The 13522-nt window shown below is 37.3% G+C and overlaps 1 protein-coding gene across 5 annotated transcripts in view; it reads right to left on the bottom strand.

Annotated features, from left to right (window-relative positions):
* Adamts12 (ADAM metallopeptidase with thrombospondin type 1 motif 12) overlaps positions 1-13522 on the bottom strand; it is a 303466-nt gene that overhangs the window by 97095 nt on the left and 192849 nt on the right. For all 5 annotated transcript variants that reach the window (XM_046422269.2, XM_046422266.2, XM_046422268.2 and 2 more), the window contains 4 exons: positions 7481-7624; positions 6788-6932; positions 2386-2478; positions 912-1057 (listed from right to left, as the gene is read on the bottom strand). In XM_046422269.2, the coding sequence (XP_046278225.1) occupies positions 912-1057; positions 2386-2478; positions 6788-6932; positions 7481-7624 (528 nt within the window). The remainder of the gene's footprint in view (positions 1-911; positions 1058-2385; positions 2479-6787; positions 6933-7480; positions 7625-13522) is intronic.

The following is a 13522-nucleotide window of genomic DNA, read 5'->3' as shown; positions in this document are numbered from 1 at the left end:
CCCAGGGCCTTGCATGTGCGAGGCGAGCGCTCTACCACTGAGCCACAACCCCAGCCCCCCCACTTTTCTTAATGTGACTTATCTGTTCCTTACACATACTTAGTTTTTGTCCTCATTCATAAACAATGGTCTGTAGGCCATTTTAGGCAATAAGTAAATGAGAGGCACACCCATTTCTCAATGCTGAGATTGTCATCCTTATGTGTGGGGCAATATCTATCCATCACGTGTTCCCCTCCAGTAGGGTAACTGGACCCCACTGCAGATGGAACAAGACGTGGTGACAATGAGGTGTCAGGCTGTAGCAGAAGGAAGGAGAGTGAGGCTTGAAGTTTAAATACATGAAAAATCAAGCAATTCAATTAAAAAAAAAAAAAAGAAAACTGCTGGTGAAGTAATTTCTATGGAATCCTTAACAGGCTCCTATAAAGTTTATAGTATCTTTCCATAAAATAATTTACAATGTGCTTACCTATTTTATTAGTTACCTAAGGGGAAAATAATATCTTCATAAAACTGTGCATTCATTATGATTGAAAGTAGCTACTATCCTACCATGAATATTATGCATAACTAATCTCTTACTGATAGAGTGGAGTTATGTGGAAGGATTTAATTGCATAATTTCCTAGAGTATGCCACATAGGTTGTGCCTTGAAAAGAAATTTGCTTTATTTCTCCAAATGATGGAATTAGCTTACTTATCTAAGTGTTATTGAGAATCAACTGCCAAGCCCAAACAAAACAGAATCACTCTTTTTTCACCCTCTGTGAATCTTCAGGCTCCATTTGTCTTTGGGAACCCATTTAATTTCCCAAGGAGGCTTGGGGTCACTGAAGTCCTGCCATTCGACACTGGCCTCTCAGTGCTTGTGGAAGGCAGGGAAGGAGGTGGATCTGGCCAGGCTTACTCAGGGTTGTTGCAGAGCCTTTCTGCACTCTGGGCTCCAGCCCCACAGGTTCTGGAACAGTGGGACCAGGGTGACCAGCGGCCCCAGCCTCCAGGGATGCTCTCTGGTTTCTTCCCCACTGTGATGCACTTGCCCGCCATGCACCACTGCAAAGGGAAGAGACGAGATGCAAATGTCAGGAAGGATCTTAGCAAGCCAAGCCCAGAACCCTAGAAGTCTACACCCAAGTCTACACCCAATCCTCCCAGAGCAAGTAGGCTTTCTGCAGTCACACTTAAGATAGCAAACAAAGAAGGACTTATAAAAGAGTTTTCCCAGAGTCTTGGTTTTCAAAACCAGTTTCAGGAATGGAAGGGAACTGTATGGTGCCTTTTCAGAGTCACTGCAGCGGTGCTACTCAAAGCCTGGTTGGCCGAGTGCATGCTAGAATGTAAACCAACATATCACTTCCTCTATGCATCATGTCAATTAGTATGCTAATGATATAGCTGTTGATTTACTTTCTGGTGCAGGTCCTAACAGTTCATGGCTGGCATTAGAGTAGTACTTTGTTACAGCTTCTGTGGGTATTTATGCCTGCAGCAGAACACTCCCCAGCATAAAAGTTCACTTCATTTTCCAAAACACAAGTTGTAGGAAGTAATTTCTTAGCTCAAGGGGGAAAATAGCTGCTTTTTTTTTCCTAGCCATTGTTTGCAATTTTAACCTTTCAAGTGACTCAGAAAATATCTACTCTCTCCCTCGTCAACACAATTTTTCCACAACTCTCAGTTTAGGAGAGTGAACATGTATACATTAAAACAAAAGGAAGTGCAGCTTGGTTGTTAGAAATGGTCATATTTTTGAAGGATGGAGGCATGTTCTATATGCTGGACTCTTTTTTCCTCATTCTTTCTGATCACTGTGTATTTTGACCAGGTTCTATTTATCTCAGTGATGGGTTGTGCCACACTCAGGCTGCATGAAAGCTAAACTCCTAAGCCCTAAACCCATATCAGATCCAAGTGGTTAACTTGTGCAGCAGGAATTATCCTGTTCTCAGGCAGCCTGGAGAATAGCTAATGTTTTCTGAGTTCCTGGATATATGACCTTCCTGCCTACTAAAGTGGGCAGAACTTCAGGAAAAAATAGTCATGTCAGATAATGTGAAAGAAGATTATAAGTGGACAAAATCTGACTTTTTTTGGAAAGAAAAATCCACTGGGCTGTCCTTTCCAATCTTCCATATGGAGGGGGAAAATGTCAAAACAAAAGTATGGTTGATAATAGGTTCAGCAGATGCTGTTGTCCAAATCCAGAGGTTTATCAGGGAAAGAAGGGACAGAACCCTTTCCTCTGGCTGGTCTATGTGACCTTCATTCACTGTCCTTCACCCAGAGAGAGCCTCACCCTCTCCAGGGCCTTCTCCCTGGCTTTCTTCAAGAACTCAGGGCCCACTGCCCTCCCACTTTCCTTCCTCAGCCTCACACTTCACCTTCTTCTCACCACATCTTGTCCCATCTGCAGCAGCATCCAGTTTAGAGCGACAAAAGCCTTTTACTGAGCACCACAGCGTCTGACAAACGTTCTGGAAAACAAATATGAGACTAAGCTTTTTTGGTATGTTCAAAATCTACACAGCAGCATTTCTACATTTGTGGCAAAATACATGCACTCACAATAAATGCCACTGTGGCTAGTGGATAAGAATTAATAAAGCAATCATTAGATTCTCAGTTCAAACTGTACTTACTAGTTTTGCCATGGTCTGCAGACTACACTAGGCAATACCAAAATGAGAGGTAAAGCCCATTTCTTCAGAGTTGAGACTATTATTCTCTATGTGTGGGACAATATCTAGTACTCATTACCTTGGGCAGGGTAACTGATGGTTTCATCTATTACAGGCAAATCCAAGTTTTGGCAGCTGGAGTGGTTATAATTTGAGCCACTCAAGGAAAGCAATGAAAACTATTCCACTCAGAACACTTCAGCTTATTTACTTATTACCCAAAAGGATCAGTTTGTTTTAGCTTCTAGGGAGGGAACTACATGTTCTCTGTCATTTCCACTCTTGTGAGAATGACAGAAGATTGACAGGTGGCTTAAATGTTATCTAAAATGGTTCAGCTACTTCCCGTCTCCCATTATTCTATTCACTTTTGTAATCTACATTGAATTGTTTTTCTTCAACATAAGATTTTAGATTTTAAACAATTTCAGAAAATTCTCAATGTTCATCTGCCCCAATTTTGCCTCTCCTCCTGGAATCCATAGTTGTTGTTAATAAAGTTTCCTATTCTGACCTTCTTGTTTCAACTTGATCTTCCTATTTTCTATCTCTTGATTTTATTGTATTCAAAATTTGAAGAACTTTTCTCTCCCATCACATGCCTCTGAGAAACACTCAAGCAGGATGGGAAGTAATTTTCACAGCTTTGAATTTCAGATAGCCGATTTTCTCTTCAGCTGCATCAAGTCTGCTGTTTAATCCTATTATTGAATTTTAAAAACAATGACTGTATTTTTCACTTCCAAAAGTTATATATTTTTTCTTGATATCTGCCTTAAATGTATCTTTCAAACACAATTAATTGTTCTTTTATATATTTATCATTCTTACTTTCAATTAAAATCTGGAAAGTTGTTGTTAGTTTATTGCTTTACTTCACTTCTAGTTTTTTTTTTCCCTCTCTGAGGATTTCTGTTCTTACTTGTAAGTTTATTTTGCATTTATAAAAGATGATATGTTGGGTGAAAGGTACACAGAAACTCTGTATAGTTTTGAAATATTTTTGGAGTTTAAAATGTTTCAAAATGAAAAATTATAATAAAGAAGGATGCTGCTACATTTTGTATTTAAGGAAATGAATTTAATACAGGAAATGAATGATTTACTGGCTGTAATATACAGGGATATGAAGTTTTATTCATTTATATATTGAGTGGCTACTATGTGTACTGCTGAGTAAATAAAAATTTCCATAGAAAGCTTATAATGGAGGAGGGTAGAGATAAGTAAACAAGAAACTACAATATAATCTTAAAAAGGACTTTGTCACAGAATAGATATGAAGTGATATTTAAACTGAAACCTGAATGACAAGTAGGAATGATAAAGCAGAGGAATCACCATGTGAAAAATTCTGGCAGTTAAGGAAAACCCAGGGCTTTCAAGGAATGGAGGTAGTTCTGTATGGATGAACATACAGTTTAAGGAGGATTTGACCAGAAAGAGCTGGAATGATGTTTTCTCAACGCCTAACAGCTGAAAATCCCTTACCTCTATAAAACTTCTAAAACCATGGATAAACTATTTTAAAAAGTTTTAAGTATATCCTTAAGTTGGCAAGAAAGTAAGGCTAAAAATTACCAAAAATATTAATCTAGATGTGGAAATTAAATAATCTAGATTTTAGGTTTACAGGGCACTTGAATACTGGAGGCAACGCTTAGGGTGGGCAGTTGGAGATATTTATTACTGGAGACCTCCATATAAGGCCAGAACCCTAAAAGATTGGCTCTTAAGTGAAAGGGTGAACTAAAAATATTTGGGTACATAGTCAGAAAACTTTCCTGCTTTGACTTTCAACTTCAGGCATGGTAAATTATTACTCCTGAGAGTTTATATCCACACTAGTCCTCATGCTGCCCACATAGTCAAAACAAAACAAAAACTAAACCAATAATTTATTTTAAACTGACCCAGCAACGGTCAATTCTCTTAGAATGTGCCAACCATCTAAGGCCTGAAGAAAACTTCAATGTGAAATTTCATAACCAACATCTTATAATAAAAGTAAAAATCACACAAGGAAATAATATGTAACTAAGAGCTGGAAGGAACCCTACAAATACAGACTCACATAAGACCCAGACCACTAGAATTATCCAGCATAAATTATGAAATAAGTGAGTGACATATGCTTAAAGCAATAAAAGATCACATTAAAGATCTGAATCAGGAACAAGAGATCATAAAATGACAGAAAATTTATAAAATAGATTGTTAGAAGTAAAAAAATATATATATATAATAAATGAGATTACAATACAAATGGACAGGTTAAATAGAAGACATATCTGAAGAGAGAACTGGTAATTTGGAAGACAAAAATAAATACAGACATACAAAAAATGGCAAATAGCCAGGCGTGGGGGGTGCATATCCTGTAATCCCAGCAGCTTGGGTGGCTGAGGAAGGAGGATCATCAGTTCAAAGCCAGCTTCAGCAATGATGAGCAACTCAGTGAGACCCAATCTCTAATAAAATACAAAATAGGGCTGGGGATGTGGCTCAGTGGTTAAATGCCCCTGAGTTCAATCCCTGGTACCCCCTACCCCCCCAAAAAAAAGATGGCAAATAAGAATAGTTTCTAAAATATGAAAGATCAGTGAAGAAGTCTAATGTATATACAATCAGAGTATTTATTGGTTTAAAGAACGTAAGATTAAAACAATATTTTAAGAGTAAGTCCAGATAATAAGAGAACATAATCCTGAGCATATTTTAAAGCCAATTTAAGGAATTTGAACTTTACTAAGAGAATGGGAAAGCTGTCAAGTATTTTAATCAGAAGGGAAAACACGCAGATTTCCATTTATAAAGTTGGTTTAGCTACATTTGGGTGGGTGGAGGAAAGCAGAGGGGAGGAAATTGGTTTCAGGGAGGAGACCAATCGATTAACCACTATAGATCTAGGATTGGATGGATTTTAGAGATATTTACAACTGGAGTCACTTGGTAACCAAGTGCACCAACTTTACCTTCTCTGTTAAGTTTTGCTTGTTTTAAGCAGTTTCTTACTTCCACTTCTAAGTTCTTTCAATGTCTCTTTTTGTATTTATCTCACTATGTTGAAATTTTTGTTATTTCCTTTGCCACCATGAGCTCCTTGAAGACAGAGACTTTGTCTTATTAATTTTTGAAGGTTTATCTTTTTCATCTTATTCAAAACATAGCACAGAATCTGGCAAGGATTCAGCGAGATCTGTCTTCTCATCTGTGTCTCAATATCTGTACTTTTGCAAGAGGAGGGTGAGTTCACAGAACAGGCAGGGTCCAAATGATAGAAGAGTGCCACACATGGAGGTAGGATTTCATCCTGGGGTCCATAGGAGCCTCAGAACCAAGTCGGCCATGGTTCTATATATGGGTTTTAAAAATTATTAATTATTGTTATCATCATTATTTTATGGTACTGGGAATTGAAACCAGGTATATTCTACCATAATCAACCCTTTTTGTTTCTTATTCTGAGACAGGGTCTTGCTAAGGTGCCTAGGATGGCCTCAAACTTTCAATCCTCTTGCCTCAGTCTCCCAGATTGCTGGGATTATAAGCATGTAACACCATGCCTGGCTAGATTTGTGTATTTTTAAAGCAACCAGAGGAACAATTTGAATGGGAGAGAGACTAGGTAGGAGTTATAATAGCGAGGAAAGATACTGAAAGATTGAATCAGTAGCTGAGGTAATCAAGAACTATTTAGAAGGTGAGATTTCAAGGCTTGACTTAATATTGAAAATAAAGGAGAAGAATGTAATGGGGATGAATCATACTCCTACCTTGGACAACTTTAGGTATTATGTTGGTTACTATGGAGTCTGTAGGCATGAATCACTGTGAATCCTGAAAATCACCATAAAACAGTCTCAACCACCATCTGGTTGCAAAAAATTGTGGATTCCAGAATTCCAAAGAGGAATATAAATGACCACAGATTTAATTTTTCTGCCTTTTATGAACATAGGTATATTTATACCTTGCCATAATATAAAGCTTCTCATTCTGGATCTTCCAATTTCCAAATATTTTCCTGGCCCTTTCTTCAGCATGCTGGAGATTTCAAGCTCTACACATACCCATGAGGTGCACCAAGATATCCAATACTTACTTCAACTTCCTGGCAGAAGGTAGCATTAGGACCATACTGGAGCTGGCATTGGTGGTGGACATCATAGATCACGCCAGGGGCAATGACCTTGGACTTCAAGCCTTTCTTTTTGGGAATGTCATCAAGACAGAACCCCCAGCCTCGGCTGCAAACAAGTTAAATGAGAGAAATGAGAGCAAATGATTCATGTATTCTCTTCAGCGTTTCATTCAATAAAAACTTCCATTCTTCTAGTTCACTCTTTGTCCTTCAAGACAACTTTATTTTTACATGCCAGAGAACCCTCTGGACCTAAGAAGGGACTTAGTAAAAGGAAATGCAAATCATACCCCATACCATGTTTAGGAAATAAGTGGGAAAATTGGAAAATCATCATCTTACCCCCAAGAGGGTTTGGCTAAACACTCCTGGTCCTGATTGTTCCTGCCAGTTCCCCAAACTTAATTCTCAGTCCTATCACAAAAAGCCAACTTGGGGCAGGAGCAGCCAGGAAGGGCAGGATGCAGGGCAGAGCTCTAAATCTCAGGGTCAGAAAGCAGATGTGGACTCCATCCCTGTGGTGCTGCCCTGACACTGTGGTCTGGGGATGGAAACAAGTGTTTCTCGGGAAGCAGCTCCTCTGTGGAAAATTCAATGCATCTCCCACCTTAAAGAAACCCAAGTGAGGCTGACATAAGATGTACTGCCACTTACTCCAAGAAGCGGGTGATATACTCCTTGCTGCACTTGGACCATGTCAGTGGAGTGGGATCGTACTGGAGCTGATGGGACATGATGTACGGGTGCCTGCCCACGGGCTCACAGTCATTTTCTTTCCCATCATGCTGGATGCCAAAGCTGGCACAAAGCACAAGAATATCAAGAGAGCAGGAATTAAACAGGGAGAAAAATCATAGTTTCTCCAAGGTGATAATAACCCAGAGAGATACTTTTGTATAGGAGGAGCTATTGAAAAGTCAGACTTTGAAGCTGGAGAGACATAGCTAATTTTGAATTCACAAGAGCAGGAAATGTTGTATGAATGGCTTTACCTCAAATATAGAGTTGTGAGAGCCATGTGGCTAGTTCAAAAACTGTTCTTCAGTGGAAACAGTTTGTTTTTCAATGTGTCAAGTTTTTTTATTTCCCTCTGGAATTCTATTTTCAGTTTTGGTAATTCACTTTAGGGACCAACAAAGGTGGCATGACGTTTCAGAGACGGATGGCTAATATCATCTAGGGCCGTCACAAATGTCCATTTTTAAATTTCCTCTCAAAATAAGTGAAAGAATTCACCTACGCATAGTTAGGTGAGTGAGTTTGCCTTCTCTTTAGCGTTATGTATAATCAGTGATGAAACAAACAAGTTTCCAAGAAATAGTGAGGTATCTTTGTTAGTAAATCACAACGAGTATCTTCTTAGGATATTAGTTCATTGCATTTTCCTTCTCTGGGTTGTTCTAGACCATTTCATTTTTACAGTATTTTATTTCTCAGTTTGGTCCAGAGATAATTAGAAGTATTTAGCCCCCCCCCCCCAAAAAAAAAAGCTAACTACTCAGAAGCATCTTTTGCTACATACAAAATCTTCTTAGAAAGCTCCTAAAGTCTTTAGTCCATTTTGGGGGGTCTTACTAAAGCATTTTTTTCTATTGTTCAAAATCAAGCTCATGAATCTTCTTTCAACTTTTTCTTACTTAGTCAAAACTCTAAACATTTCTGTTTTCTTACCTTCCTTTCCTTTCCCTTCCCAGTGTCTGTTTTTGCCATTAAAAAAATATATATTTTAGGTCATCTGCACATGGCCCAATACCATTTTTTAAAAACTTTTTAAATTGAGCTGCTATAAACATTAATGAGGCTGTGTCCTTGTAGTATGCTAATTTTAAGTCCTTTGGGTATAGACTGAGGAGTGGGATAGCTGGGTCAAATGGTGGTTCCATTCCACATTTTCTAAGGAATTTCGATACTACTTTCCAAAGTGGTTGCACCAACTTTCAGTCCTATCAGCATTGAATCAGTGCACCTTTTCCCCCTACATCCTCAGTAACACTTACGGTTGCTTAAATTCTTGATAACTGCCATTCTGATTGGAATAAGATGAAATATTTGAGTAGTTTTGATTTGCATTTCTTTAATTGCTGGAGATGTTGAACATTTTCTCATATATTTGTTGATCAATTGTGAATCTTCTGTGAAGTGTCTGCTTATTTCCTTAGCCCATTTATTGATTGGGTTTTTTTTTAGTGTAAAGGTTTTTGAGTTCTTTGTATATCCTGAAGATTAGTGCTCTATCTGATGTGCATGTGGTAAAGATTTTCTCCCATTCTGTTGGCTCTCTCTTCACATTATTAATAAACTGTGGAAATAACCTAGATGCCTTTCAATAGATGAATGTATAAAGTAACTATGGCATATATACATATTGGAATATCACTCAGCCTTAAAGAAGAATGAAATTATGGCATTTACAGGTGAATGGACAGAGTTGGAGAAAATCATGCATGCCAAGCAAAGTAAACAACCCCTCCCCCAAAAAATGCCAAATGTTTTCTCTGATAAGTGGATGTTGATCCCTAATGAGGGTGGGGATGGAGAAACTTTGGATTGAGCAGAAGAGGGAGGGGTGTGTGTGCCAGGGAGTGGGGGTGGATGGTGGAATGAGATATACATTATTACCCTATGTACAGGTATGATTGCACAAATGGTATGACTCTATATCATGTACAACCAGAGAAATAAAAAGTTATGCTCCATTTGTGTAAAAAAATAAATAAATAAGATAAATATAGAAAAAATCACTTTAAAAAAATTTTAGAATAACTGCAAGCTCAGATGAAATTGTGAGAAATAATACAGAAATAATCATGTATGTTTTCCCTACCTCCCCCCTAAGTAACAGTTTGCAAACACAATAACACAATTATGATATTGATCTTGGTACAGTTAAGAGACCAAACATTTTCCTAACCACATGATTTCTCATGCTGCACTTCATAGCTGTACGTACTCTCTCCCCTCCCTCAAATCCCACTGTTTTATTTTCTTTTGGGGAGGGGTACTGAAGATTGAACTCTGGGGCACTCAACCATTGAGCCACATCCCCAGCCCTGTTTTGTATTTTATTAGAGGCAGGGTCTCACTGAGTTGCTTAGTACCTCTCCTTTTGCTGAGGTTGGCTTTGAACTCGTGATCCTCCTGCCTCAGCCTTCCCAGCCGCTGGGATGACAGGCATGCGCCACGGCACCTGGCCCCAGTGTTTTCTATTTCTATAATTTTCTTGTTTCTATAATGCTATATAAATGGAATCATATAGTAGGTCAACTTTGGAGATGGTCTTTTTTCACTAAGCGTCATTCTTTGGAAGGGTATCAAGGCTGTGACATGTATTAGTAGTTTCTCCCTTTCTCTTGATGACTGGTGTCCCATGATGTGTATCCATCCTGGTTTCCTCAACCATTTACCCTGATGGGTTGAAACATCCTGGGTTGTTTCCTGGTTTGGGCTATTATGATCAAGCTTCCATAAACATTCATGTACAAATTATGATATGAAAATATATCTTCATTTTTCTGAGATAAAACACAGGAGTATAATTGCTGGGTCATGTTGTAATTGTGGGTTTAGTTTTAGAAAAGCTACTGAATTGTTTTCCATGGTGCTTGTACCATTCTATATTCTCTCCAGCAATGGAGGTATGATCCAGTTTATTTGCATCCTTGATAGCATTTGGTGTCATAACTGATTTTTATTTCAGTCTTTTTTTTCTCTTTTTAGTACTGATAACATTATAATTATACTTAACAGTGGGATTTGTTATACCTCATTATTTTAGTTATTCTTGTAGGTGTGTAGTGCTATATAATTGTGGTTTTAATTTGTATTTCCCTGATAGCTAGTGATTTTAAACATTGTTTCATGTACTAAATATATTTGTACATTCTTTTGGTGAGATACTTATTCATGTCTTTTGCACATTTTCTAATTATTTGTTTTTTACAGTTGAGTTTTGAAAGTTTTTCATATAGATACTAGTTCTTCATTAAATGTATGATATATTATTTTCCTAAGGTTGCCATAAAAATTACCATAAACTCGGTGGCTTAAAATAACAGGATTTCATTCTACAGCTCTACAAGTCTACAAAGTCCAAAATCAAATTTTGAGTGATTGTAAAAAGTATTAGATTTAAAAAAAAATTGGGGGGGGGCCCTTTATTGGCTCTTTTTAGTTATACATAACAATAGTATTTATTTTGACATAATTATAAAAGCGTGAAATATAATTTTTTCTAATTCATTCCCATTTCAGTGTCCATCTATTCATTGCTAGAATACAGAAATACAAATGATTTTATGTGTTTATATTGCGTCCTGTGAGCTTGGTGAACTCACTTCCTCCTCCTCCTCCTCCTCCTCCTCCTCCTCTTCTTCTTCTTCTTCTTCTTTTTTTTTTGTGTGTATGTTTTCGCTGGAGTTTTCCACACATAAGATAATGCTCTCTTCAAATAGGGATACTTTTATTACTTCCTTTCTGATATGTATGCCTCTTGTTTCATTTTCTTGTCTAATTGCACTGGCTTTTAGTACTACTTTGAATAAGAAGTGATGAGAATGGTATACTTGCCTTCTTTCTGATCCAGGGAATATATTCAGTCTCTCACTATCAAGTATCAAGTTAGCTGTCAATCTTTTGGAAATATTCCTTATCAAATTAAGAAAGTTTCTTTTTATTTCTGAGAGTTTTTAAAATAATAACAAATGGATGCTGAGTTTTGTCAAATGCTTTTTCTACATCAATTGATGTGATCATGTCATTTTTTTTAAATACTCTGCCTATATGTTTAAAAGTCATTGGAATGGTTTAATGTAAAAATAAAGACCATTAAAAAATAACATCATTAAGATAAGGGTACAGAACTGAAATCACAAAATCAGAAGGAAGGAGGATCTCCTCCTTGGCTCAGAAAACCTAAAACCAAAGAAAGTGCTGGCCATTGAACACAAAAACGAACTCTAAACTCTCTGAATTGCATTATTGAGAAATGAATATTTCTTCTTTAGCTTGTTACTGTGGTGCATTACGCTGACTGATTTTCAAATACTGAACCAGCCTGTACCCTTGAAATAAATCTCACTTGGTCATTGTGTCTGTATCATTTTTAATGTACCTTGTGGAATTCTATTTGCTAATATTTTAAAATTTTTTGCATTAATACTCATGCAGGATATTATTTTTTAGTTTTTTCCTCAGTACTATGTTTTTGTCTGATATTGGTATCAGGGTAATACTAGTTTCATAAAATGAATTAAAAGTTGTTCCTTCCTCTTTCCTTTGCTAGGTTTATGATCCTTAGTTGATGACAGGTCTTTTCTTTCAGCATTTGAAAGATATTGTGCCATCTCCTCTGGGCCTCCATGGTCTCTGGTGGGGAATCTATCTTTATTCAAGGTGTGTTCCTCCTACAGATGCAAAGAGACAATTCCCACTGCTTTTAAGATTTCCTGTCTTCAGACTTCAAAGTTTAATTATGACTGATCTCGGCATGAATTTTCTTTAGCTTTAACCCCCTTTGGGGCTTCTCCCAGCTTTATAAATCTGTAGGTACCTATGGGCTTCCTATGATGCCTCATTAAATCTGGGGAGTTTTTAGCCATTTGCACCTTAAGTACTTTTTCGATCCCATTCTTGCTCCTTTCCTTCTGATGACCCAAATGTAAGACATTTTGTTATAATCTCATGTGTTTCTAAAATTCTGCTTTGACTTTTAATTTCTGGCAGTCTTTTTTCTCTTTGTTCTAATCACATAATTTTTATTTGTTTTCCAGTTCACTGATTCTTTTCTTTGTGCCCTCCATTCTGCTTTTTGAGAACATTCACTGAGATTTTTATTTTTATTTTCATGTTTTTTCAGTTCCACAAATTCCATTTGATTCTTCTTTATATCTTTTACATTGGAATTACAAGTTCAGGTTTTCCACAAAGCCTCTTGATACCTGCGTTGTTAGGGGTGTCACAGCTGACTTGTGCTACAGGTTGGAGTGAGTGGCATTTCTGACTTCTCACATTGTCTGCACTGGCACAGAAGGTTGGAGTGCTCATAACTGCCCTGCAAAGATGAAAGTCATTGTGCCTTATGTAACTTTTTAAATGCCCAAGTGGCAGTGCTGGGTGATTCGTTACAGACTGGCATGGATGGAAGTCTCAGCTCCACACTCAGACTTTGCTAGCATGCAGAGGCGTGAGCCTACAGAGCTGTTTTGGTTTTGTTCTGTTTTTCTTATGCTGTTTGGCTGAAGTAGAACAGTTACTGTCTAAAAGTTGAAAACAAAGTTATAAATAAGCTAAGATTTTCCCCCACGGAAACCTTTGATACTTGGCCTATCCAGAATCCTCATTATGCCTTCAATCAAACATTTGGAAACCACTCTTCAAGAGATTCATAAAATCAAATTCACACATTTATATTTTGCAACAACTTTGGTATCCTGTTAACTGGAGTTCACTTAATGTTCTTTTCAAGTTGTTTCAATGTCTTATTTATTCAGTGTTCTCCTTTTTAATACACGTAAGTCAAATGACGCTAACAACAGTAACAATAGAATCTATTTCATAAGTTGGTTGGGAAGATTCAGTGACATAATGACAAGCACAATGGCATGCAGGAAGGACACAAAAAACGTTAGGCTTATGACTTTTTAGTGTTATTAATATTACCATGTCCTAAGAACTAATCAGAATTTATTCCTGAATTAA

This window comes from Marmota monax, unplaced genomic scaffold (assembly GCF_021218885.2).
Source record: "Marmota monax isolate L192 unplaced genomic scaffold, Marmota_monax_Labrador192_F-V1.1 WCK01_AAM20220418_F8-fsc00077, whole genome shotgun sequence".
Taxonomy (NCBI): domain Eukaryota; kingdom Metazoa; phylum Chordata; class Mammalia; order Rodentia; family Sciuridae; genus Marmota; species Marmota monax.
This window is presented reverse-complemented; position numbering and strand designations above follow the sequence as displayed.